Here is a 26538-nt window from a genome sequence, read left to right on the forward strand (position 1 = left end):
ACAACAAGAATGGTGGTTTGTTTGAAATAGCTTTGCCATCAATGTTGGACTACTTAGAACTGGGCTTTTCTTTGACTCAGGAGCAGACAGAGGTACATAAGTCCTTCATTTAGAAAAAGAATGTATTTGCGAGTGTAACGGAAAAAGAGATAGACGCATTGGTTGCAGTAGATGCGTTAGACGCGGCGGTGCTGGAGCAAGATGACCTGATCAGACTCGTTCTACAAATATTCACAGGACAGGAACTGAGGACTCTACTCCCTGAGAGACGCTGACTGCAAAAAGCAGCAGAAACAGTAAATAAAAGTCGCATATGATTGAAAGCTGGAGTGTGGTGCTTTCACATCGCCATCTCGACTCGTGTGGTTTATCGTAGATGCAATACCTACTCTGACCTGTGTGGTGCTAAGGAGTTGAATATTTTTACACACTGGGGCCTTAAGCCAGGTTAAAGTATGACATGAACTGTTTCATGGGACAGTAGGCCCCTGGCACTTATAAATGTCTGTGGGTATTTTTCAGCCGTACTTAAATCCAGTTTGTTTAAATGAGAGATGCAAATGTCCTGACATTGTACCTTTACGGAGGTGATCACCTCCAGCCCCCTTGAGTTCATGGTGGGCCCAGTCTCTGATTTGTTTGTGAACCAGACAGTTTGACTTGAAAAAAATTTATGTAGCTAATTAGTTTAAGACATTTGAATAACTTTTTTCCCAGTCTGTCTGATTCTGGGCTCACTAAGCACGCTTTCCCTTTGGTTGCTTTCCAATCTAATTAAGGATGAAGCTGCCGCTCCAAGCAACAACACCCAAGCCAAATGAAAACATGTCACTCACTGGCTGGCTCACTCGCTGATTGATAATGATGAAATAACTTAGGTCTTACTCCCTAAGAACCTAATGCTGGCTGCATATTGCAATCCGACCTTTAGGTTTGTTATAAATGTGACTGACGGCCAAAAGAAAAAAGGCAGCAGAATAGTTTTAACTTTGTTTTTTAAGCAGATTGTCTTAACTTGTTATTCCTTTAAAAACTAGAAATGTATTTATTGTTTTTTGATGTAGCTGTTTTACATTAACACCATATCATTAAAAAATCAGTCCTATTCCTTTCTGCTGGTTTAGTGTGTCAATGTAATAAAACCCTGTTTTATAAACAAGTAAATACAACCACAGATAAACAACAGCAAAATCTAATGTATCACTTTACTAATGTTCTTTTTTATTTGGTACACATTTCAGTCTGTTTCAGGCTCCACTTCCCTTTTTTCCAGTTCATGTAATTCCTTTTTGTGTTTTTTTGCAACTTGATTAATTTATTATTTTAGGACTTTTTTTTGGAAAAGTAATAATCTCCAAAATCCTGGCTCAATATTTCCATGTGAGACAAAATCTTAGTCTCCTTCCCCCTTTCTCTTTGTTTGTTTATCCAGGGTGATGGGGAGAGGTCACCACGTCAGCGCAGGCCCTCCAGCCCTAGCTCTAGCAGCTCCCTGGGGGGTTTCGGGCGGTACACCCCGTCTCGTTCCCCTCAGAACTACAGCCGAGCAGGTAAACACCACACTCCCTAAGTCACATACTACTAGTGGTTTCTAAACCTCTAAGAAACATGCAGAAACTAAGATTATTTAAACTGATCATTCCTTTTCTAAGGCAGAACATTTTAATTAGATTGGTGGACAGATATAAAACATTATTTACCACCATTGACCAAATTTCAGCCTTGACAAGGAATTCAGAAAAATACTCTTCAGTGATTTTTCATAGTTTTTTTTAGACGTTTCTATGGTTAGAGTTGTGAAATTTAATATCTGAGTGTTTCTCAATACTTTGACCCACAAGTGTATAAACTAGAATCTAGGTACAAAAACATCTCAGTCTTTCATCAGGTGACTCTATAGTGATCATTTATAACAAAGCTATAAATTACTACGGACGAATAAAAAAATGATCAAAAACTTAAATATGAGAAGACTCTTATGCCCAAGTCTTTATTATTAAGCCTAATTTTTTAGGAGTAAATAACTGACAAGCCACACGTAAAAGCTTTCATCCGTGACTCGGGATGTTTTATAGGATCTGATTGGACATGTAGGACCAGAGGTGTACCTTGCAGGTAGATCTGGCTGCCTAGCTAGTGACTCCAATTCTCTTTCTGCACCCATAGCCCATCAGGGTGGTGCTAAGTGTCCCTCCACCTCGACCAGGGATCCCTCCTCCCTCCCTGTGTACTTTTCAGCTGGAGCTGAGGGAAGTAGTGGTGGTGTTGGCAAGTACTCGCCCATACCCTCAGGTGGCAGCACAAGCTTGACTTTACAGCTGAACCCCACCACCCTGGCCCTGCTACAGCAACACAACTACATCCCTTATTTCAGAGGTATTAAAGCATGTCGGAGACAAATACAGACAGTGGTGATAAACTGGAATCATTGCTGCTAGTGGGTCAAAAAAAAAAATACGGAAGGGAATCCTTGAACTTTTGTAACAGTACCACAGACCGCGAAACTGTTAAACTGGGTTTGAACAAAGCAGCAACATACCAGTCCACTCTGTTTGAGTCTGCTGTGACCTACCTACCGAATTAACTGCACTTGGCATTGACTGTGGTTAGACACCGAATTAACCGTGTGCTGGAAACTTTTAGTCTGTTGGTCTCTCAGTTCACCACAGCCTTGTGAACCATAATGGAAAACAGAATATCTTTCTTGGTTTGCAGTGTAGATCTGTAGCTTCACTCATCAAGGTTTATGTAGATTAGGAAGCCATGGAGCTGCTCCTGCTGTTCTCATTATCACACATCTCTGAAACCACCATCACAAACCAGACTGTTCAACCCCATTCAGAAAGCTTGTCCAACCGATGGCCCTTGCTTCATCTTCTCTTCGTTCCTTCATTTCCCCCACCCATCAGGGTTCAGTCCGGATCCTCTACCTGATCCTAAACCTAGGACAGCCCTGCACCTCAATTTACCACCTCCTAACGGTAAAGACAGAAGACTGTTTTTGTTTATTTCTCCCCTCTCCCCAATGGAATGGTTAGGAGGTTTTGTGATGTTGTTGTCTGGTATTGTGGTGTTGTTGGGTTTCATGGGATGCATCAAGGTATATTCATAGGACCACTGGGTTTCCTCCTTGTGCTTGCCCTGTTCACTTGTGTTTGTGGTTGTGGTGCATGGTTTAACTTGGCATAGAACTAAGCGTGATGCTGATCCATTGTAAGGTTATTTCATGCTTGTTTGTTCAGATTGCTGACCCAGTATTTTGCCTGCCTTTACACCATAAATACTCTGTGGTATTCCCTGAATGATAGCTAGTTTCATGTCTTGTGTCAGACTGTATTTGGTGGTGTTTTAGTACTTAATGTCAGAAACAATATTTGTATGTTTACAATGACTGATGAATAGATACATGAAGGACAATCACTGTTTCTGTTGAAAAAGGAACCACATTAAAACACATACCGTATTTTCCAAACTATAAGTCAACTTTTTTTCATAGTCTGGCTGGTCCTGCGACTTATACTTCGGAGTGACTTATATACCAAATTATGTAGGCTATACCGCGCTGCTGCGGGCTGGCTCCGGTCCAGGTTTCAGCACCTCTGCCCCGCTGGGAGGGTTTCAAACACCGCCATCACCTACTGCGGCCTGTGGCGGGGTGCTGTGGGCCGGCTCCGGCCCAGGAATGAGCTCTCCCCACCCGCTGGGAGAGTTTGAAACACTGCCATCCTCTGCTGGAGACGGTGGTGCGCTGCTGCACCCTGGTTGTTTATTCTGTTATTGTTACCGGTACTTGTCTTGCAATGTGAAATGCTTGGTCTCAGATTTTGTAAGAAAAATAATAAAATCTCCCCCCAAAATGCGACTTATACTCCAGAGCGACTTATAGTCCGGAAAATGCGGTAACTACATGGTAAAATAATACAAATGGACATAATTTTTCAGATTTTAACAGGTAAGTCTTATTTATTCTTTCATGTCAGAGTTTCAAATTAAATTATGTTGAGAAACAATTGAGGTATAGTTGTTTAGGTCAAACTTTGTGCAAAGCTACTTAAAATCTTAAGATCTCTTGCACACTGATAGCCCTCTGAATGTGTGCTAGTCGTACCTTGGTGTCCTGCTGCCAAGCTAACGTGATGACGCTGATCAGAAGTCAGAGCAAAATTTTGCTGCAATACTGGACCTGCCATAGGGAGCCTTAGTCACACCCATCTACTTCCAGACCATGGGTCCCCGGAAGAACAAAAAAATGAATGCAAGTCAACGGGGCTAAAAACGCTTTTTTCTATTTCAGCTTGTTATATGTCATGGATTTCACATATGATGTCCGTGAATTTTAAAGACTGTGCTTATTTTCGAGGGGGGAAACGCTATATTAGGTTTTGGTTAGGTTAGGTGTGAAAGTAAGTCCAGGGCTTCAAATGCGCTTCACGAAAGTGACGTCATCGAACCAAACAGAAAACTGAGGGAAAATGGCTGTAAGGTCAGCAAACTTCCCACAGGAGGAGAGAACCACCGTAAATCTGGTCATGTGGTAAGTAGCAGCTACTTTGGGGAGAGGAGATTATGTGGTGACGTCATATGTGCGACGTGCCGATTTCTAGTTTGTAGTCATGCTAATTACGAACTTTGACAAGGTGATAAATCTCAAAGTACATGACTGGCGTGGTCGAAACACCCATCATTACTTTACATTTAAACTGCCGTAAAACAATATGTGCGATTCAGGGCATAAGGCAAAGCAGATTAGAAAATAGCGTCTTTAGCCCCATTGACTTGTATTCATTTTTTCGTTGCTGATGTCTTTCCAAAACGTATGTATGAAAGCCGAGTAGATTTGCAGTAATGTGACGTCATCGGCAGTCGAAGGACCCCGAGCCGATCCTGCACCCGAGCAGATCCTGCACCGACACCGGCAGTGTTGAGAGGAGACGGAGAGTACTGACTGTTCATGCTCTCCAGGCAGCTGTGTCCCACACACGGCATGTCACTCTTAAAATCACGCCACCCAAAAAATGTAATAACGCGACTGTTCATGTCCGCTCAAATTCTCTGGCACTTCCTGTCTTTTATTCATACCTGACCCTGCTTCACCGAGTTCAGAACCTGTGCTCTGGTGACTTCACGCACTGCGTACTCGGCTTTTTTTCGTGCGATATTCTTAAATCAAAAGTTGCTCATGAGGTGAAGAAGTAGGATATTCCGTAAGCAGTTTTTCTGAAGGACCTAGAGGAAATGCAGTAAGATAAGAGACAGACAGGTCAGGAAAACAGTCAAAAAAAAAGAACAAATCAAAGTGCTCGAGAAGGAAAAAGTAAGTAGATTCAACCCCGCTAAAGCTTTTAAATGTAAAACACAATACTTAGCATGTAATTTTCATATACTGGATACAATTCAGATTACCTTCAAAGCTCAGTCCTACTCCCATGGCTGTTGCTAGGCATTCAGGGGCCAAGGCAAAGTAGACTTGGTTCCTGCAAGCTACAAGCTGGAGGTCTTGAAGTCTATACTCAAGGAAATGCAAACATTTCATGTCATAAAGGCGTCTGTTTGTGCCCAGCTCACGTCTGCCTTCGTCTGAAACGCTGTCTTTGGCATCACTATTCTGTTGTTTCTTCATTTCAACCTTAGCCTTCAGACAGACCGTCCCACATTTGACTCGACTGCAAACCATCAACCCTCCACATTCATGCTGACAGTTGTTATGAGCTATCCCCCCCCCCCCCCCCCCCCAACTTTGCACTTTAATAAAGACCAAACACCCTCCACTACACAGAAGTTTAACATACCTGATTTATCTTCATACTTTGGCATTTTTAAAATAAAATGAGCAGATTTCACCTCACAAAAAGACTTAAATATGTGTGGCAGTTCTGTTTTTAGCAAATCTTCTAGTTATTTATTTTTTGGGGGGGGAAAGAAATGAAAGTTAATGTAAATGAATGGAGTGTATATGGGTTTTTGGTGTTTTTTTTCCATAACAGACTGGATAAGTTGTGTCACTAGTCCTTTAGAGGTGAGGAGTGTAGGGATGCAGCAGACCAAAGGGGCCAGTCTGCAGTTGGGTGTGTGCTTGCTAGCTGCAGTGGTATGCAACAGAGTATGACCTCACTGTTAATTTTTGCATCAGGATCTTTAGACGTTACCGTTGAGTTAAGATTCTCATACAGGTCCAGTAAAAATCATATTCACTTGTTTTCTGGATAAAGAATGTTCTCATCATTGCATAATGTGCACAGATAAATCCCTTTTCCCCTGTGAGTGTGTGAGTGTGTGTGTGTGTGTGTGTGTGTGTGTGTGTGTGTGTGTGTGTGTGTGTGTGTGTGTGTGTGTGTGTGTGTGTGTTTGTGTGTGTGCGTGAGCGCACACGTATGTGTTTTAGTATATGCATATGTATCATTGAGTCTTGCAGACCTGCTCAGTTGTTCTGTGTGGGTCGGTGATCTCATCCTCTTGCATCCAGATTGCTGCACATGGTTCTTGTCTCTGGGGGGGTGGGGGGTGGGGGGGGGGGGGGGTGGGGTAATCAGATAACACGCAATCTCTCTGTGTTTCTTACCCCAAACTCTGGATCCGAGTGTTTATCACTTTTGGCAGTGAGGGTGTCAGTGACTCATCACCCAGTCTTTCTGTGATGAAACAGTAAGGTGGATCCTAGTTTTTGTCCCAGACACCAACAGACTAAGTGGTTTGACTCTCAGTGGTAATGGCTGATGTGTGATGAAGGCTAAGAGATCATTCACCTCCCCCTCCAGCTCCTAAAAGACCCCAACAACCCCCAGATTGATGAGAAAGCTTTTGTAATAATGAAGACATCCCTACTGTAATACAGCCCAGTCCTCCACACTCTCTACTGATGAAACTTGAAGAAAACTTATGGAATTCAAGAGGCGATTTGCTGAATTAAAAAAATAATCTTTTTAGTTTGAATCATTGTGTTGCACACGTTGACCTCCTTCTTTATGCTGATTTACAAAGTAAAGATCCGTACCAGTCCATCCACACCAGATCCCACCTTGGAACCAACTGGTGCTGGGTCCAATGGTCCTGCTTGCATTACCCAGTTTGCCCTCTAACCTCTACTTGGTTTACATGCATGTAGATATATAACTGTGGTAATGTAGTCGATGAAGGAAGTGATATTTACACGTAATAGACATAATAAATCAAATCACTGGCAAAATAATTATAATTAGATCTTCTTATGTGAGCTACCTTAACATTCTCTGTTTGTCCTGCACCCCCTCCCCTTTTGGCCCCATCTCTAACTCTGGAGGAAGTGAAAGTGGTCGAAGTACCCCCAGCTTGTCCACCTACTCAGACGGAAAATCACCCTCATCTTCTTCTACATACGTGGCTGCTCCACGCCATTTCCACATACCAGGTAGGCCATGGCATCTCTGCTCACAGCTCAGCTCGTTGGGCCTTTTCAGTGTCTTTGTGCGTTCTGTTACCAAGACGGGCATGAAAGGTGACAAATGTGGAGGCGACTTAGAGGGTAAGCTGTGAGGTCATTTTCAAACAAGCTTTCAGTGCAGATTTTCTAAACAAAAGTGCATCATTTAAAGCTGCCCCTGTGGCTCCAGTTAATTGCAAACTGAAGCAAAACAAAGCAAAATGTTTCTTTGCTTTTACAGGAAGTTTTTTAAAATTCCAGTCATGATCCCACTGGGCTCTCGCTGGTGGTGATAAATTGTGAAATAAATTCATATGGCAGTTTCCAAATGATCTCAATCCATTTACAATTTCCTTGCGTGGGATGCACGACCTCAATCTTGTGCAGCTGGAATTTTAAAGGTTAAAAGAACTGTGAGACAAAGTAGTAACAGAGCCATCCAAGGCATCTGGGATGCTTCTTATGATAGGAAGTGGATTATTATGAAACCAAGTGGTGATTAGAGATGAAACGACCAATTTTAAGCTCAGACCACACTGTGCGTTTCTCAGCCGTAGCACAAGGCTGCTCATGTCACACTGTACGGGCTCTAGAAAGGTGGTCCAACTATCAGAGAGCCAAACTGCACAACGTCTCACTAGCAGGACATGCTAATGTCACGCGCGCCTGAAAAGCGCACGTCACTAAAAGCCGACAGCTAATCAAAACAACTATGCTGAAAGAAGAAAACTGCGCTGCCGTTAACAATCAATCAAATCAAAGATACTTTATTAATCCCAGAGGGAAATTAGAGTTTCAGTACACACAATTCAGAGATCAGACATACATGGGCAAGACACATGACAAGAATTGGTGACTGTGGTCATTCGCAACCCTGAGTTGCGCTACCTTAATAGAGAGAAGAGGGTAACACGAGGAATTGATTCGGGAGGATGGAAAAAAAGGCACTTCAAAGCTACTCTCCCACCAGGAGGGCAGCTTTGCTCTGCAAAAAAAAACACCTCAAACAGATATGCAACAGACAACACAACTGGGATCCTGGCTGGGATCCTGTTTCCCCAGCGAGGGCAGCCATCTACAGCGCTCAGCCACTGTAGTCACAGGTGGGAGGGAGATCTCGGGAGAAGCGCAGAGCACATTGACTCCTGCAGGTTGATGACCTCGCCAGGCTGAAGTCCACCAATCCGGGGGGGGTGTAGGTCGGGTTTTCACAGCATCTGTCTGCATTCCTTCGTGGGGATTTGTTGCTAGCCTCTCAAGGCTACCAGGGCGTCAGATTCGGGTAACAAGACTTTGTTTGGGTCAGGCTGAGATATTTGCCTCTCTGCCTTCAGTCTTTAAACTGATCATTCCAGTCCTTCAGTGAAGCCAATTTGGGTTTTTAAACTTATCCATACCATCCAGCGACCCTCACCGAGATGACATCCATTTTGCGCACTAATACCGGTGTCGCAGCTAGAACATTGTCCAGCTTACGATTCACCTCGAGTAACGTCCCAGTCTGTGAAGTCTCCACACGGACGGTGCTTTCCGTGGGTGCGGGTCGCCCTCCAATCGCTCCCGTCTTCCCAAATTTCCAGAAAACCAGATATCCTCCCACTCCAATCAGGAGAAATCCAGTGATCATCAGGCTGATTATCCACACGTCTTCGATATCCTCAATGGACAGCTGGGAGAGGCATATGATCTTCCACTCCTTCCAGGAATCCTGCATATATCCCACCGGGTGTGTCCCCTGTGGACATGTGGGAGCCCTCTGCTCCGTTCTCATTGTTGAAAAAATCTTATCAATCATGTTGAATGACCAATTTATCAAATCCATGGTTAAAAATAGGGTTTTTCAGAGGAAATGCAGAGAAGCGCTCTGTGGGCAGACAGGACAAAGAGCCTTGGGGCAAAAAGATAAGGGAGCAAAAAGAGAAGCGTCTGTACTCTGCGAGTGCCTTGAAGAAGAAGAACACTTCTTTTATTGCTCTGACTCAGTCTGTGAATAATTTATATTTTTTTGGTGGGGCGCATTTTAACAGGTGTGCCGAAAAGAGCATTTCTGGCGAGATTTGCACACCCGGATAGTTCATATGAGTAACGAGGCAGCTTTTGGATACATTTCTTAACAGAATTGTAAATCACCCTCACGTTCGCAATTTTAATCATGATTATGAGAGATGTGTGTAGAACGGCCAAAAAACGCACCGTGTGGTCCAGGCTTTATTTGACTAATCGGACAATGCCAAAGCCACTCCAGCTCCTTTTAATGAGGAGGCGCAGCGGCTCTAGTTGGAGCTCCATCTAGAGGATAGAGCTCCTCGCCTCTAAGTTTGTACTTGACCTCCTTATGGAGGAGGCTGATTTTGGCTACTGATATCCCTAGATGTGGCTGATTAAAACAGTAGATAAGATGAGTGGCAAAATTAAGATGAAATGAAGAAAAATTGCAAATAAATTTGAACACCCAATAAGAGTCTAAAGTGACCGAATGTCTTTAAAAGAGACTTGGACAAAAGCGTGAAAGTTGCACACAAATGTTGATTTACACCAAAAAAGAGAAGATTTTCCTTCAATTTCAAAGTTGCAGCCCTGCGAGATGTTGAACCTTCAGTGTAGACTCAAACATGTCCTTGTGCTGCTACAGTTGGCCCTTTGTGTCCAGCCTTTAGATTATTATCTGTTTTCTGGACTCCTTTATTCTCCAGTCCCGGGTGTGTTCACTGACTCACACCAAGTCCTCTGTAAGAGCCGTGAGCTGTCAGAAGACGTCACCGCTTAGAACGAAGCTGTGATCCATCTGGTCAGGAGCCAAAGTTAAACACTGTCCTTTATTACTCTGTGTTAATTCAGCATGTTGCTCCCATCCACTAAAACACTTTCAGTCATGCGATGGGGACGAAAAGGCCTCATGTTGGAAGTGAATTAAGTGGAGAAAACAGCCAACGATTATCCACTTAATGGGTTTCGTAGTCTTTGTCTTCACTGCTTTGTGTGAATGTGTTTCAGACGCAGCCAGCCTCTGATTCAAGCCTGATAAATGACAAGAGTGTTGTTTTATTGTGCGCCGTGTTTCTTTTCCGTCTTAATGTGCAACAGTTGGTATCTTGGTCCGAGGCCCGTGAGGGCCGTCTGATAATAAGATGAGGGGAAAAACATGTCAGCCTCCTTCTATGGAGACACTTCCTCCAGCATTACATAAGTGTGATGCTGATATTAACATTATTACTCAGGGAACGGTTTTACCATGAATTAAATAACCTCCCTCTATAAACTCTGACTGTGTTGCATGGACACAATTAAATGTGGATTTTTCTGATGTGATATAATTAAAAATGACAAATGTCTTGAATTGAACTGACCTGTACTGCCCCTCCCTGTTTGCTCCAAGAAACCTCATCATTCAGTAAACTGCTAACTCATGCCTCTCTTTCTCCATTCCCTCTCCCTCTCTCTCTCCTCTGCCCATCTTGGCTTCTTCCATTTCCGCTGCTCTGTTCCCATCTTCAGAGACTATGGTCAAAGATAATATCTATAGAAAACCCCCCATCTACAGACAGCATGGTACAGTCCACTTCCTGTTTAACACTTCCTCCTCTGGTCTGGTCTCTGCATGATGTGTTGCATGGTGTCTGTCAAACATCTCATGTTCCTCTGGTTCCCTTTCTTCCACTAGACAATCCATCTGAGAGCTGAGAGCTGGTGTAGCGTGCTGCACGTGTGCGTTTTATAAAATAGAAAAGTTGTTGACAGTAAATAAGTCTAAATAGATTTTCAAACCAAACAGTTTGATCAAAATTTAACTCATTCACTGCCAGCCGCTACCTGAACAGAAAGCCCCTGACTGCCAGAGTTTTTTAACGTTTTTACAGTTTTTTTTAAAGAGTCTCAAAACATCGACTCTCCAAAACTACCAAACGAAAGAGCAGACTCACGTCTTACGTCAGGAAGAACCAGCATGTTTCTAGCTTTTTATGTTCTTCACAATCCATGGTGAAAGTGCGTGCTGCAGAAGCTTGTCCGGTTTTCGCCTCGCTTTAGGCATAGCGGCGTCCCAAAACGACCTTCTAATACGTGGATTGTCTGCTTCATGATCACGACGTGTTCATGACGCGTGACCCACAACGTTCGAGCTACGATGTTTCTTCTCAAGGTGCGCAAGCTCGTTCCCAAGCCGTCCCGTTTAAAAACGCAGTTGACAACAAGTCAGCAATGGCAGTGAATGAGTTAGACGATGTTCATTTAAAGTGACGGTAATGGTGTGTTTACAGTGAAATCACCTGACCTGTTGGGATCTGACGTCACTCGGAGTCTCTGACTCTCAGCTGCCTTCGCATCAATTTGTACCTCCCATAAAACTGACTTCGTTAGAGCCTTTTTTGCATTTGCTGATGTAGATTAGCTGTGGCGGCGATCTTAAATTGGGCTGATTGTAAATATTGTAGACGTTCATTCAATGAAGACTGTCTGAGCGGTTCTGCATTAACATTTAGTTACAGACAAACAAATAAACACAGAGACACTAAAGTATGACCCTCCTCTGACAGCAGCTGCACTTGAAATGACCTGACACGGCGCATTTTATGGACCTCAACGGGCCTTCAGTTCAAGCTGACAACCCCAGGTCTCAGGCACCAATCTGTGAGAACTCACTGGAGCGATAATCTCTTTAGAGCATGGGTGGGCCACTCTCTTCCTCGAGGGCTGCTATCCAGCATGTTTTAGGTGTTTCCCTGCTTCAACACACCTGGTTAACCTGTTCAGCAGCATATCAGACCCTGCAGAACCCTGTTAATCACCTGCTGATTAAAATCAGGTGTGTTTAAGCAAGGAAACAACTAAAACATGCTGGACAGTGGCCCTCGAAGAAGAGAGCAGCCCACCCACGCTTTAAAGTGCATTGCTTAAACAAATCATGTCAGATCTGAGTATAAAGATAGCAGGTTTGCACATCATGTCCATTCTCTTCTCCCAAACTAGCTGTGATAAACCAACCAGTTTGGGACGGGAGTGGAGTTTTCAAGGCACCCTTTGCTCACCCTGGTCATGCATGCCTGCACTCATCTCACCAGCTCATTTTACATCATTTTTAGTGATGTTGCTGTCACCTTGTGCACCGTGTGCATCGTTTGGGTACATGAATCACTCCGTTTGGTGTTGTTAGTGTAGTATTGGTCGCTGTTTCAGTCACTGTGTCCCTTTCCTGATGAGTGTGTTTAAACTAACTGCAGGACCTTAATCCCTGGAGCAGAAACTTAAGCCTGCACATGAAGGAGGAACCATAATTGCATGACTGTTGGAGTCAACAACCCTCCTGATGAGATAATAAGTGCAGGTTTTTTTGGTAAAGAAGGCTTTAGTTGTCTTAGTAAGTGAGCACCAGTTTAGAAACACTATGGTGGTTTTCTTGAACTGTGCATGAGTGTCTCCATCTACAGCTGGTGAATCCTGCCCCGGGGCTGGTTTAGCGCGAGTGCAGCTAACAGGCAGGTGATCCAGTGCATTTCCTATGACCTCATGTAACATCTGACTGTTTTACAGCTTCTAGAACATCCTGGCAGGATGGTGATGATAGCAAGGTGGGTCCATGTGGTCTGTGCTGTTTCAAGTCACTCTCTGAAGCACAGCAAATACTGTAAATTCATCCACTAATTCACTAATTCATCATTTCATTCATCACATCTTTCCATTATTCTGTCCTTGCTTTTCCTCTCTCTCCCTCGACCTTCTCCCTGTAGAGGACTAGTTGGATGATCTTGAAGGGTGAGATTGATGGTCAGATGGCTCCAGAAGATCTGGATCCCCGCAAATCCACCTGCAGTTTGCCCACTGACACTTCCCAGCCTAGTGAGTAACTGTCCACAAGCTCACCTAATGAATCATTACGAAATCAAACAAATAAAATACTTATCTTTGCATCTCTGTAGATTTCCCCTACAACAAGTCTGCTTCTCTACCCGGCTACGGAAGGAACGGCATCTACAAGGTGAGTGGGGAACGTTTGCGATTCCTACAAATATCTAAAGTTAAGTTAAAGTATGTATACACACACACACACACACACACACACACACACACACACACACACACACACACACACACACACACACACACACACACACACGTGGTGAAAATTTACCTCCACATTCCCATTCCCATGTGGAGCGGTGAGCTGCAGATGCAGCCATGCTCGGGAACCATTTGTTGGTTCAACCCCCCCAATCCAACCCCTTACAGCTGAGCGTTAAGCAGGGAGGCATTGGGTCCCTTTTTTTTTCAGTCTTTGGTATGACCCGACAGGGATTTGAACCCTGATCGTCCCAGGGCGGACACTTTACCACTAGGCCACTGAACTGCTTTTTGAAGCTCAGATCAGACCAGTTTTATTCAGCTTAAAGAAAGTGTGTGACAATCCTTTGTCTTCGTGGTTTCGTACCGCAGACACTGATTCATGATGAGAAACCAGAGTTTTATAAATGTGTCAGTTGTGTAACAACCAGCAAACTACTGGCAGAAGCACGGTGATAATCACAGCTTTCTTTGGTTTGGAGTTCCTTGTAAAATGAGTGAATCTGTTTCTGGAGCATGGAACATTAATAAACGTTAGATCCCTGCACTGGTTACCAGTAAACTACAGAATCAATTTCAAAGTGCTTCTACTAGTTTATAAATCACTCAATGGCATGTGGCCTGAATACATGTCAGATCTCCTTTAGGTATCTATGCCCAGCAGGTCTCCGAGGTCCTTAGTAAACAGTCACCTGGTAGAACCTCGGGTCAGAACCAAACAGGGTGAAGCTGCTTTTAGCCACTATGCTGCAAACAGATGGAATCAGCTTCCTCATGACCTCAAATGTGCCCCAACTCTAGTAACTCTTAAATGAAAATTTTAATCCTTCATGTTTTCATCAGCCTTTAAATGACTGTTTTTCATGCTGCACCTTCTGCACTGTAACTGCTCACCCTTTAACTTTGCCTTATTCAACTGAATTTTTGTCACACCCTGTCCTGTCTCCCCATTCTGTTCAGTCCTGTGTCCATGTTAACTGCTCCCACCTGCCTCTCGTCTCCCAATCACCCAAGGTCCCAGCTCCTCCTGGATTTAAACCCTGTTAGTCCATTTTGTCTGGTTGGTTCATTGTTTCATTGTCCTGCGTGCTCTCCTCATTAAAGACTGTTACTCGTTCCAGTTTGTCTGCCTGCCTGCTTCCCTCACCCGCATGTGGATCCTGGTATCTGCCTCACTCACCGGCACGTTGTGACAAATTAGATCTAAATTTATTTATGTATTTTAATTGTGTGTTTACTTTACTTTAATGTTTGAGCTATTCTCACTAATAGAAAGCACACTGAATTGCCTCTGTATATATGTATGACATTTCCCATGTATAGCTGCCTTGCCTAACATCTGCAGAAGCCTCAGAAGGCCTTTTGGATGTCACTGAGCTAGGCTGGTAACTTGGGGGTTGCAAAGGTATTTTGTGTCAAAAGGTCTCACCTGGGCCCTCATTTAACAAAAGTTTGTAGAAACTGTCCTCTATTTTCCTTTCTACGAATGAAATTTAGAATGTTCGAGAAAACAGTCGAAATCCTGATTTATGAAACAAGCGGTGGCCTCTCTTACGTATGCTCCTCCACAATTGTTTGATGATAAATCCCACCTGTGTGTACCCAGGTGCTTATCTCCACTCTCAGTCATTTATATACAGAAACGCCCTCAATCAACCATATTTGGTCACGCTACATCCTCAGCATGTGAAGGAATTTCCTGCGTTTTTCCCCCCAAAAAACTTTCTTGACAGCGAGGTCAAGACACTGGCTGCCAAAGTGCAAAAGAAACAAACAAATTGCAGAGGTTATAAACGAGGACAGAGGAGCGGTTACCATCAGGAAGAAATAAAACAATTAATATGGTAAATCGTAGAGTAAAGGGTTGTAATTTACAATTTACATTTAAAGAGTCGTTCTGTTTGGAGTTAGTCATGTTTGGAAATGTTGTCTGAGAGTGCAGCTTCTTCTGAGCTGTCATTCAGTTTGGTTACCTTGACAACAGGGAGCGGGAGCAGATGAGGTTCTGGGGGGGTTCTCGTAGTTGTGAAATAAAATGTGAACTGGAATCGGATTTGTGTGGTATATCTGTCTCTCCACAAAGGGTTCGAATAAATTCAGTTCAATTCATTTTATTATATAGCGCCAAATCGCGACAAGAGTTGTCTCAAGGGACTTCACACAGTAAACATTCCAATTAGGTTCAGTTCATTAAGCCAATCAGCAAAAAGTTTCCTAGGAACTGGGCAGATTGCAGTCAGAGTCTTTACAGCAATCCTCATACTAAGCAAGCATGCAGCGACAGTGGAGAGGAAAACTCCCTTTTAACAGGAGGAAAGCCCCAGAGGATCCTGGCTCAGTATAAGCAGCCATCTGTAGTGTGGAAAGTGGTCAGTATGTCCTCCAGCAGTCTAAGCCTATAGCAGCATAACTACAGAGATAACTCTGGATAACCTAGCCTTTCAGATGGAGGCATGTTGGAGGCAGGGCAAGGGAGAGTCTTCTTTACTGACTGTACACTCCACCTCCCACTTCCCCACTTGTCCAGGTCTGGGCTAACATCAGATTTTAATCATAGGCCCTATCAAATAAAAATGTTTTAAACCTAGTCTTAAAAGTAGACAAGGTGTCTACCTCACGGATTAAAGCTTGGAGCTGGTTCCACAGAGAGGAGCCTGATAGCTAAAAGATCTGCCTCCCATCCTAATTTTAGATATTTTGGGAATCACCAGTAAACCTGCACAACATAGCTTCAGAAGATCTCCTTCAGGGAAATCAGTATGCTCATGGAGGACGCGTTTGTGGACTTCAGCTCTGCATTCAACACCATCATACCTGCTCGTTCAGCTCAACGTACCTGACTCCACCTGCAGGTGGATCACTGACTTCCTGACAATAGACAATCCTTGCGGCTGGGGAAGTCCACATAGGACTTCAAAACTACCAACACAGGAGCTCCACAGGGCTGTGTGCTATCTCCACTGTTCTTCTCTCTCTACACCAACTGCTGCACCTCCAGCCACGACTCCATCAAACTGATTAAGTTTGCGGATAACACCACCCTCATCAGGCTCATCACGGATGGTGATGAGCCTGCAGCCTGCATATAGGAGGGAGGTGGACCAGCTGGTGTCCTGCTGCAGTAACAATAACCTGGCGCTTAACACACAGAAGACAGTAGAGTTGATGGTGGACTTCAGGAAAGTGAAAAAAAATTAAAAATGATTAACACCAAATGAAGAGTAAAACTTGTGATTACAAAATAACACAAAATCAGCCATTCTACAATGTCAGATTTGCGTCGGTCACGGGCCTTTTAGCACCAATAATGTGACACAGCTGTTTTTCCACCAAAATTATTATTTATTGGGGTAGAATAATTTGTGGATGAGGAACATGTGGACGACTGAGACCTTTAGTGTTGCTGCTCCCCCGTTCTACCACTAGATGCTGTTCATACGCATGGTCACAGCTGTTCTTATATTTAGGAACATTTCTACGCATAAGTACAAATTCCCCCTCCCCTCAGTTCAAGAGTCTGGGTGTCATCCTCAACAGCTCACTTTCTTTTCAAGCTCACATTAATAACATAATTCGGTCAGCATACTTCCATCTACATTCCATAAACCATCTTCGCCCCTCCCTTACCCCTCACACTGCCGACATTCTCATCCACAGCCTCGTCACCTCCCGTCTCGACTATTGCAATTCACTTCTTTATGGTCTCCCCAACAAACTCCTTTATAAACTGCAACTGGTCCAGAATTCAGCAGCCCGTATTATCACCAAAACCCCTTCCTTTCACCACATCACCCCGGTTCTCCAACAGCTTCACTGGCTCCCAGTTAAATTCAGGTCCATTTTCAAAATTCTCCTCCATACCTTCCTCCATATATCTCAGACCTTATAAGTATTAACACTCCCTCCCATTCTCGCAGATCTTCTTCTTCCACCCATCTTGCGGTTCCTTCTGCCCGTCTCACTACCATGGGGAGCAGAGCTTTCAGCCGCTCTGCTCCCCGTCTCTGGAACTCACTCCCCCCAGACATCAGGAACATCGACAGTTTTACCCTTTTCAAAACCTAACTCAAAACACATATGTTTAAATCTGCCTATGACCTCTGATTTTATTGAACTGTTTCTCTATTTGTTTTTTCTTCTTTGCATTTTATTGTGGTTTTATTGTTGTTTTAATGTATTTTCTGACCGTATTTTCTGTCAAGTGACCTTGGGTGTTCTGAAAGGCGCTTTTAAATAACATGTATTATTATTATAAATTGGTAAATACTACATGCGTGAAATCGTTCCTACGCACGAACTATGCACAGATCTGTTTGTAAGTAGGATTGATAAATGAGGGCCCTGGTGTTTCGGACCACCTAGTGGTGGTCATAGGCGTCATTTTAACCGGGGACGCCGGGGACATGTCCCTGGCAAAATTTGTGATCGGTAGCTGTGTCCCCCCCACTTTCAAAAACGCCTGCTGATGAGGATTTTTGTTTTACCAGCTCAGATCTTATACCAGGGGTCGGCAACCTATTCCCATCAAAGAGCCATTATTACCCGTTTCCCACGGTAATTTTGGACGGACCTTAATAAGCAGTGACTAAAGTGAAGCAGGCAGGTCGCGCTAGAAAATTTAGTTTAAAAAGACATCATAAATGTGTTCCCCCGTCCTTTTTATTTATAAAATATGAAGTAAAAACTCACAATTTAATTTTCATTCATTTGTCATTAATATGTAGTCTACACCCGTGCGTTAAGTGGACCATCTTCCAGTAAACGCAAAGCATCCAGCCCACCTCTCCAAATGCGTAAAATGTGCATCAGCCGCTAGTTAGGTGCGTCGCGCGCACCGTCAGCTGATCAGCCCAGACAAGAGCAGAGCAACTAGAGAAAGAATAGAGGATAATTGTGTCTGGATGTGGATGGAGATTACATTCTACAGCAGCCTGATCATCATTTAAATACGTAAACCATCACCTGTCTTCTAGTCCACGCTATCAGCATTATTTTAATTGGTGTGTGTGTGTGTGTGTGTTTTCCACTTCAAACACTGGTCTAACCAACCAGACCAGCGTGTCCAGTAACGTATTAATGTTACAATTAAACTGTTTCCCTTCATGTAGGCTAGGAACGTTTCACCTGCCGTGGCCCGACCGCTTCTGCTCCACATAAACTTTGTGCGTGATCAAATGTCTCTACGCGTCATGCGACTCCATATTAGAGACGGGAACAAGCGCTGTTCAGCCAGTTTCATAATTTCATAAAAGGAACATTTTTCCAAGTGACCCATCCCTCAGAGAGACCGGGTTTCCAGACTGTTTCAGTGGGAGGAAATCATCGCATGCACCGTGGTTCTGCGCTGCGAACCCCTCAGATCTTCAGCTCACTGTCCACCGTGGGCGCTCCGAGCCACGCTGAACACAGTGTCCAGTATAAAGCTCTGGTGTTCTGATGGGAATATTTTACCTCCGCGATGTGCGTCAACGATTAAAATGTCAGCTCATCCATGTGCATCAGTGTGCGTCGGGATGATTCTTTCAAACCAAGCAACATCCTTGAGTTCATCTGTCAAAATAAAAAGTCAAATGGAAATATCTGTAACCTGACGTTTAACTGTTTTGCCTTCTTGTGAAGATTGTTGCAAAGAGAAACAATTAAACTTGATTAACCCCAGAGCCACCCAGAGCGCATGTGGGAAGGTTCCTCCCACTGAAGCGAGTGTTTTCCAAACCCGGTCTCTCAGAGAGACTTGTCACTTAGAAAATGTTCCCTGATGATGAAACTTTGGCTGAATAGCGCTTGTTCCTGTCTCCAATGTGGCGACACATCCAGGAGCCGTCTGAGGAGAATCCCAGAATCTTACATCCTCTTCAGCTCATAAAGCACCTATATGATTACGCACAAGCGTGACGCGTCAACCCGGTCTCACAGTAAGACCGGGTTGGACCTGTTCAGGTTTACGCAGACAATCTTTACATGTAGAATTAGCATACAGATGTAAAATTAATGCAGTAAAATATAAAGCATTTTATTTAAATATCCATTCATTATTTTACAAACACAGAGAGCCGGATGGAAGAGCCGCATGCGGCTCCAGAGCCGCCGACCCCTGTGCTAGCCTACTTTATTGTCCCCAGCAATTTTTAAACCCCACTCAAGTGTATGGTTATTGTCCCCAGCAATTCTGAAAACAAACTGACGCCCTTGGTGGTGGTGTATTTTCTCAGTATATGATCTTCAACCTGAATGGTTTTGTTGTGAAGGATTCACACATACACACTCCACTGATCAACACAGGAAACTAGTTCATGGCTTTTAAACTGATTAAATGTTTCTGTCGTTCATAGAAATCAGCTTGCTTGTGTTTTTCTTGTAGGTTTTTAGTTTTGCGTTACATGGAGGTCAGCCAGGGCTTCTCACTGCACGGAGAAGCTTCCAGTTAATTATCAGGACCTCGGGGTGTTTAGTCTGGTTTCCATCTGTGTTTGTTGATGGATAAAGGGCAGGCTGAGGAAGAACAGGAGATCCATTCATGACACAGAATATATTAAGTTGTTGCTCACTTGCTGATCCACTTATTGTTGTTGACACAGTCTAGAGTCCCGTCAAAGTAAAAAGCTGTTGGAACAGGAAAAGTCATGTCCACAGTTAAAAGGACATCAGTCCTGGATTATATGCACATCTTTGAGGTTCCAAATTAGAATTTATTAACCCTCCCACTGTCCTCATGGGTGACCCTGCCAGGAAAGTTGACCAATGAGCAGGGTTGATGGTTTATCCCTTGTCGTCCACGTGACAGGGGTGAGATGGTGCTCACTCCTCACCCCTGCCACGTGGACGTGCTGTAAAATGATGAAGTTAAAGCTGTTGTGGGTGAATCTTCTGTTGGTTCTTAGTGTTTATCTAGTGAATAAATCTCACTAGATATAAATTTAGACCTAAAAACTGTAAAATCTTTGAAGATCTGTTGACACATCTTATGCTGGCCATCTTGAATTGTAGATGAACATGAGAAAATGATGTCAGACATTAATGTAGAGAAAATGATGTCAGACATTAATGCTAAGCATCTGTTAGCTAATCAGCACCTCGCTGTTCGTCAGTTACTGTAAATCTGACAGAATTATGGTATGTGTGTGTTAGCTCAGGTGGGTTAGAGGTGGCCGCCATCTAGACTCCAAATAATAAGCTGTAAAAGGTGAGCTGGAATTTATTTCTGACAGTTTTATGAAAATAAACAAACAACCTTTTGGTTCCAGGTGATAAAAGTAAAAGAACATGACAGCATCTTTACTACAGCTCACGAATAACTGTTTTGGATTATTTTTCTCTATTATTCACTTACTTTTTGTGCTTTACTTGGTTGTTGGTGCTTTTTGCTTCTACATCTTTCAATACATTCAGCTCATTTTGACAGTTTTGCTTAGTTTCAGCGTCAGTTCAGCTGTTCAGCAGCTTCAGCTTACAGTTTCAGCTATCCAGCATTCAAACAGTATTTCTGCAAGAAATGCAAATTTTTCTAGTTTATACTGTTCTAATTATTTGTATTGTTAAATGTATTTTGTATTTTGAACATGGACCCCAGGAAGATTAGCAACCGCTGCTGTGGAAGTTAATGGGGATCCAAATAGCACAATAAACAATAAACAATCTAGCTCTATTGGGCTGGAGTCAGATTAAAGTTAAAGTGATTTTTGTTGTTTGATTTTAAACTTCCAATTAGATTTGTGCTATAAAGCATTCTAAATGTACACAATTTATAATTTAATGGTACATTGAAGTTATTGTCAATACAATTGTAGTTGTTTTTTATCATCCTGAATGTTAGCTTTTTAATAAACATTTATTTAATTTCTGAAATACTGAACATATTTTGCAGTAGTTGATTGCCATTACAGGACATTTGGGTTTGACTTTTACGGCAAAAGAAAGCAGAAATAAACTCATCAGGGGTCATTTTGACAGACAAATATAAAACAGACGTCCTCTCACTCATTGGTGCGTCTCTTTCCATTGATCGTACTGTTTCTGTGATCTGGATGATGCTGACTAGTGTTGGATGTTTGTGTTCTACGTGTTCTTTCAGGCTGCCGAGATGGTGGAGGATGAGGTGGACCCAGACTCCCAGAGCTGGGGGGGCATGAGAGGTGAGACTGAACATCAGCTTTTCATCTTATCTCATCTCATTTAAAAATAACAAGCATTGTTTTCCAATATTCAGTCATTCAGAAGGACAGGTTGATGTGGGTTATTTTCCTAAAGTAAAACTATCTGGTTTTGGTTTGCATTTAGCACCCCCTAGAGTCCGTTATTAATTCACCATTAGTGAAACCCGTAGCATCGCTGTGCGTTCGTCTGTTTTATTCTAACAGTTGAAACGTCTCCCCAGCCTTCATTAGTGTCTGCAGGAGTGATGCTTCAATAAGTCAAACAAATCTGCTGTGGTCATGATCTAAAACATGCAGGAAATGTGCTGGAAGCAGAATGCAGCGCTAACAAGTCAGCTAGCCACTTTACTGTTGACTAACAGGGACCGGTCCAGATACTCAGAAGTTGCAAGTGTGGTATTCTAGCCACAGAGGATGGAGGGGGCTGAGCAGTTCAATAACCCTGTAAAGGGTCTTTAGAGCACTTACTGGCTCAGTAAAATGATTTAAAAATATGAAAAAATTGCATAGTATGACATTGAAATAAATAACTAAAAGGCATTTTAAATATCAAATTTACATTTGGTCTGCTTAAATACTGAAAACAAACTACTTTAACAGAATTAGGTGTGAGCGTGTATTTCTTCATTAGTTATTCTGACTTTGCTCAGTAGTTAAAACGTGAATGCATGAAATCTTGTCTAGTCTACTTTTACAGCTGATCTGGCAAACACGACAATCGTTAACCCAGCTTAGAAACACGTATTCCAGTGAGGTACTGGTTGAATATTTTCTACTCACTGAGCAGCCTCTGTTCAGAGAAATAGACTATTCTTCCTTCCTGCACTGATGAGCTAACAGCTGTTCAGAGATGACTCGAGGGCAAAGTCTATTTCTGATGTGCTAAAATGTTTCTAGAATGGACCGTTGTTAGTGTGAAGGTTACTTACATCCCACAGATTTTCCAGCTGTCCTATAAAGAACTTCCTGTTAGACCCTGGATTCACAGGAAGTGCTACATTGTGATGTTTATGCGTGTAAATAAAGCAGAATTCTGAGAAAATAATTGTGTCATGCGTCGATTATATTTATGTCAGTGAGTTCATGTGAAATTCATCACATCAGAGCTGATGCAGCTCTCTGACTAAACGCGTCAGTGCTGAGTTTTCTAAACTCCATTTCTCTAAACGACGGTTGCTCAGGAAGCCACTGACCTCAGGTCTGCACATCTTCATGGTGTCTTTAAAAAAACTGAAGGAAACTTTACGTCCTGACTCATCCTGAACCCCCAAAACAGAATTTTCACTTGTATGACTGGATGATGGCATTAGCTCAGTCTAAAGTTGAGTGTGTTGTATGTGATCGTGTGTGTGTGTGTGTGTGTGTGTGTGTGTGTGTGTGTGTGTGTGCGTGTGTGCGTGTGTGTATGTGATCGTGTGTGTGTGTGTGTGTGTGTGTGTGTGTGTGTGTGTGTGTGTGTGTGTGTGTGTGTGTGTGTGCGTGTGTGTGATACAGTGAGTGAGCTTTCAGAGCATCGCTACTCTGACTGTAGATTAGTTACAGCAGAAGTGATGTCATGTTTCCAGCTGCATAGTGTTTACAAGTGTGTGTGTGTGTGTGTGCGTGTGTGTGTGTGTGTGTGTGTGTGTGTGTGTGTGTGTGTGTGTGTGTGTGTGTTCAGAGCAATCATTCTTAATGCTTTTTGAAACTGTTGGATGAGATTCCTAAGGTGTAATTACAGTTATAATAACATATCTGTAATTCAAATTAAACTTAATTGTTTCACCAGATTAACATTTTCTGTCTCTCTCTCTCCCACTCAGAGTACAAGGTAAGAGTTTCTATAAAAATAAACTTAAGCATCATTAGCAAACTTGGTTCCATTGGTTTAATGGTTACACCGACTGATAAATGTCCCACAATGCCCCTCCTTGTGCCAGGTCTACCCCTACGAAGTGTTGGCCGTGACCCATAGAGCGAAAGTGAAGCTTCCCAGAGACGTGGATCGCACCCGACTGGAGGTGAGCTCTGGTGTCCTGCTCTGTCTGTAGATCATTAACCTACGAAACCTTCAAACTGGGACTGGCAGGACGTTCTGGTGTGGGTCCAGTGGACTGGTGGCTAAAGCAGGTGAAAGAGGAGTGTCAGGCAAAGCTTCTCACTATTTTAAATATATCTATTTTAATATTTATTAGAGGTGGACATGGCTTCCAGAGCAGGCCTACAACCCATCGTGTGTCATTCAGGTCAACAAAGATGATTTCATAGGGTCATTCATTTTCTCTGTCGAAAACATGAACATTAATGTCCTTTAGACAGCGTTCCGCACCCTGGATGTGTAGATGGACCTCCGAGTCTAGACCTGAGCTTTTCTGTTGTGAAGGTTTCACACAGCAGCTCAGGACATGCTTGGTGGCCCGTGACACTAGAGCAGGGGTCCTCAACTAAATTTGTTGAAGGGCCTGAGTATTATTGTATTTTAATTAGTTAATATTTAAAATGGCTTTTTTTCCCCATCTAAACTGTTTTTATTGTAGTTTCAAATGTTTGGAGAACCTAAACAATTATTGATGTTTAGGACATTAATTTTGCTGCTAAACTTCAAAGTCCCCCAGTTGGGGGACGTTAGGGCACAGAGGGTTGGCGCCGGGCCGCCAGAAGGTTTTATAGCCATATGTGCGAGAAACCACAACATTAGGAAATTGCTGCGGTACTTGGTGCAAGAAAAGATAAATGATAAGCAAAAGTTAGAATTAAATGGTAAATGGCCTGTATTTGATATAGCGCCTTCTAGAGTCCTGGAACCCCCCAAGGCGCTTTACAACACAATCAGTCATTCACCCATTCACACACTGGTGGGGATGAGCTACGATGTAGCCACAGCTGCCCTGGGGTGCACTGACAGAGGCGAGGCTACCGAGCACTGGCGCCACCGGTCCCTCCGACCACCACCACCAGCAGGCAACGTGGGTTAAGTATCTTGCCCAAGGACACAACGACAGCGACAGACTGAGCGAGGCTCGAACCTGCAACCTTCCGATTACGGGGCGAGCACTAAACTCCTGTGCCACCGTCGCCCCAATGAAACGATAATAATATAGGGAGGCAATAATTAGAGAAGCAGCTTCTTTATACAAGTCAGTTCTGGTCAGAGCGGGTCAGTTCAGGTGCAAACACAACACAGGGTCATGTGACTGGAACAAAGCAGCTGGAATGGAAAGTTCTACGATTTTCGCTCATGAGTCCGACTGCAGAGAGGAAGAAACTGTTCTTGTAGCGAAAGGTTCCGGTCCATATGGATCTGAGCCTCCTGCCGGACGGGAGCAAGTCAAAAAGACGGTGTCCAGGGTGAGGCAGGTCTGCTGTGATCCGACCTGCACGCCTCAGTGTCCTGGAGGTGTACAGGTGCTGTATGGAGGGGTGTTTGCAGCCAGTGACCTTCTCAGCAGAGCGTACGACACGCTGCAGCCTCTTCTTGTCCCTGATGGTAGCTCCAGCGCACCACACGGTGATTGAGGAGGTGAGGATCGACTCGATGACTGCGGTGTTGAACTGACTCATCAACTGTGCTGGCAGGTTGATTTTCTTCAGCTGTCTCAGGAAGTTGATCATCTGCTGGGCCTTTTTAATGACAGAGGTGATGATGGGCTCTCACTTGAGGTCCTGAGTGATGGCGGTGCCCAGGAAGTGACATGAGTCCACCATTGTGATGGGGGTGTCGAACAGGGTTATGGGGGGAGAGGGACTGTGTCCCTCCTAAAGTCCACAACAGCCTCCACTGTCATCTGGGTGTTTAACACCAGGTTTTTGTGGCTGCACCAGGACACCAGCCGTTCCACCTTCTTTCTGTAGGCAGACTCACCCCTGTCAGAGCTGAGTACGATGACTGTGGTGTCGTCTGCAAACTTGATAAGCTTGACAGACTCAAGCTTATCAAGTTGGGAGGCCGGGTGAAAAGGTTTGACCTAGAGGGTTCGTGTCTGTTTTCTCTGTGTTCTTTGTTCCATGGGCGGCGGCTGTAATGAGACTGTCTCTGTCTGCCTTGTTTCACGTCCCCAGAGACATCTGTCTCCAGAGGAGTTCCACCAGGTTTTTGGCATGACTCTGGATCAGTTTGACCGCTTGGCTCTGTGGAAGAAGAACGACATGAAGAAGAAGGCTCGCCTTTTTTAGAACGTAAAACAGTCGCAGCAAACATCTCAACAGCAACCTGCAAGGAAGGAGAAAGTCTCAGCAACCCGTATGCACCAACGCCCTTCCTGTCCACCTGTGACGCTGCGTGGGGACATTTTCACACCACCAGGGCTCATCTCCAGCTTTTTGGACTGAATGTTTGCCCAGCAGCCTGACAGAGGAGGACGAGGAGCTGTGTTTGCATGGCCTGTGTTTATGCTCCTCGCCTCCCATAAGGCTTTGCATCTGCCCAACTCCTGCCCCGATGCTTCTGTAAACCCCGACTACAAAAAGTAAAAACTGCTTTTTCTCATTTTTGTGCAGGCTGTCAAACAGGTCTCGATGGACTTGTGTCTCTAGTTTGTCTTTTCTGAATGCTGAGTCATCATAGTGCTGCAGTCGCCTCTAGGTTCATCTTTTTGGTTTTGACACCTTTACTTTTGTGAACCTGCAGAATTTATCACCTGTTAAGCATGTAAAGGCCAAAGAGCAGGAAAACCAGTCCATCCTTCAGGAACCATCACAAACACCTCCTCATAAGCTACTGGTGTTCACAGAGCTTATCTAATTTTAATGCATAACAAAAATACTTTTAGTTAAATGTCTTAAAAAACCCTCATAATTAACACAAATAAGGAAAACAGCGTGTAGCAGAATGAGTTAGGGTCACTCAGTAAAAAATGTATATTTTTGTTTCTCAGCTTTAAGTCAGAACGTTTGGAAAATTTTAACAGTAGAATAAAGTCAAGATGTGACGACAGATGATTATTATTTACAGAAAAA

The 26538-nt window shown here is 43.6% G+C and overlaps 1 protein-coding gene across 14 annotated transcripts in view; it reads left to right on the forward strand.

Moving 5' to 3' along the window:
- ablim2 (actin binding LIM protein family, member 2) overlaps positions 1-25788 on the forward strand; it is a 111435-nt gene extending 85647 nt beyond the window's left edge. For 4 of the 14 annotated variants that reach the window (XM_070549576.1, XM_070549577.1, XM_070549578.1 and 1 more), the window contains 11 exons: positions 1433-1550; positions 2167-2376; positions 2910-2981; positions 7277-7384; positions 10892-10945; positions 12923-12960; positions 13120-13228; positions 13309-13367; positions 21522-21582; positions 23406-23603; positions 25642-25788. In XM_070549576.1, coding sequence (XP_070405677.1) covers positions 1433-1550; positions 2167-2376; positions 2910-2981; positions 7277-7384; positions 10892-10945; positions 12923-12960; positions 13120-13228; positions 13309-13367; positions 21522-21582; positions 23406-23557 — 981 coding nt within the window. In that variant the 3' untranslated portion in view covers positions 23558-23603; positions 25642-25788. The remainder of the gene's footprint in view (positions 1-1432; positions 1551-2166; positions 2377-2909; positions 2982-7276; positions 7385-10891; positions 10946-12922; positions 12961-13119; positions 13229-13308; positions 13368-21521; positions 21583-23405; positions 23604-25641) is intronic. The other 10 variants (XM_054735650.2, XM_054735651.2, XM_054735653.2 and 7 more) reach the window with 7 other exon arrangements.
- The last annotated feature ends 750 nt before the right edge of the window (positions 25789-26538 follow it).

This window comes from Nothobranchius furzeri, chromosome 3 (genome assembly GCF_043380555.1).
Source record: "Nothobranchius furzeri strain GRZ-AD chromosome 3, NfurGRZ-RIMD1, whole genome shotgun sequence".
Taxonomy (NCBI): domain Eukaryota; kingdom Metazoa; phylum Chordata; class Actinopteri; order Cyprinodontiformes; family Nothobranchiidae; genus Nothobranchius; species Nothobranchius furzeri.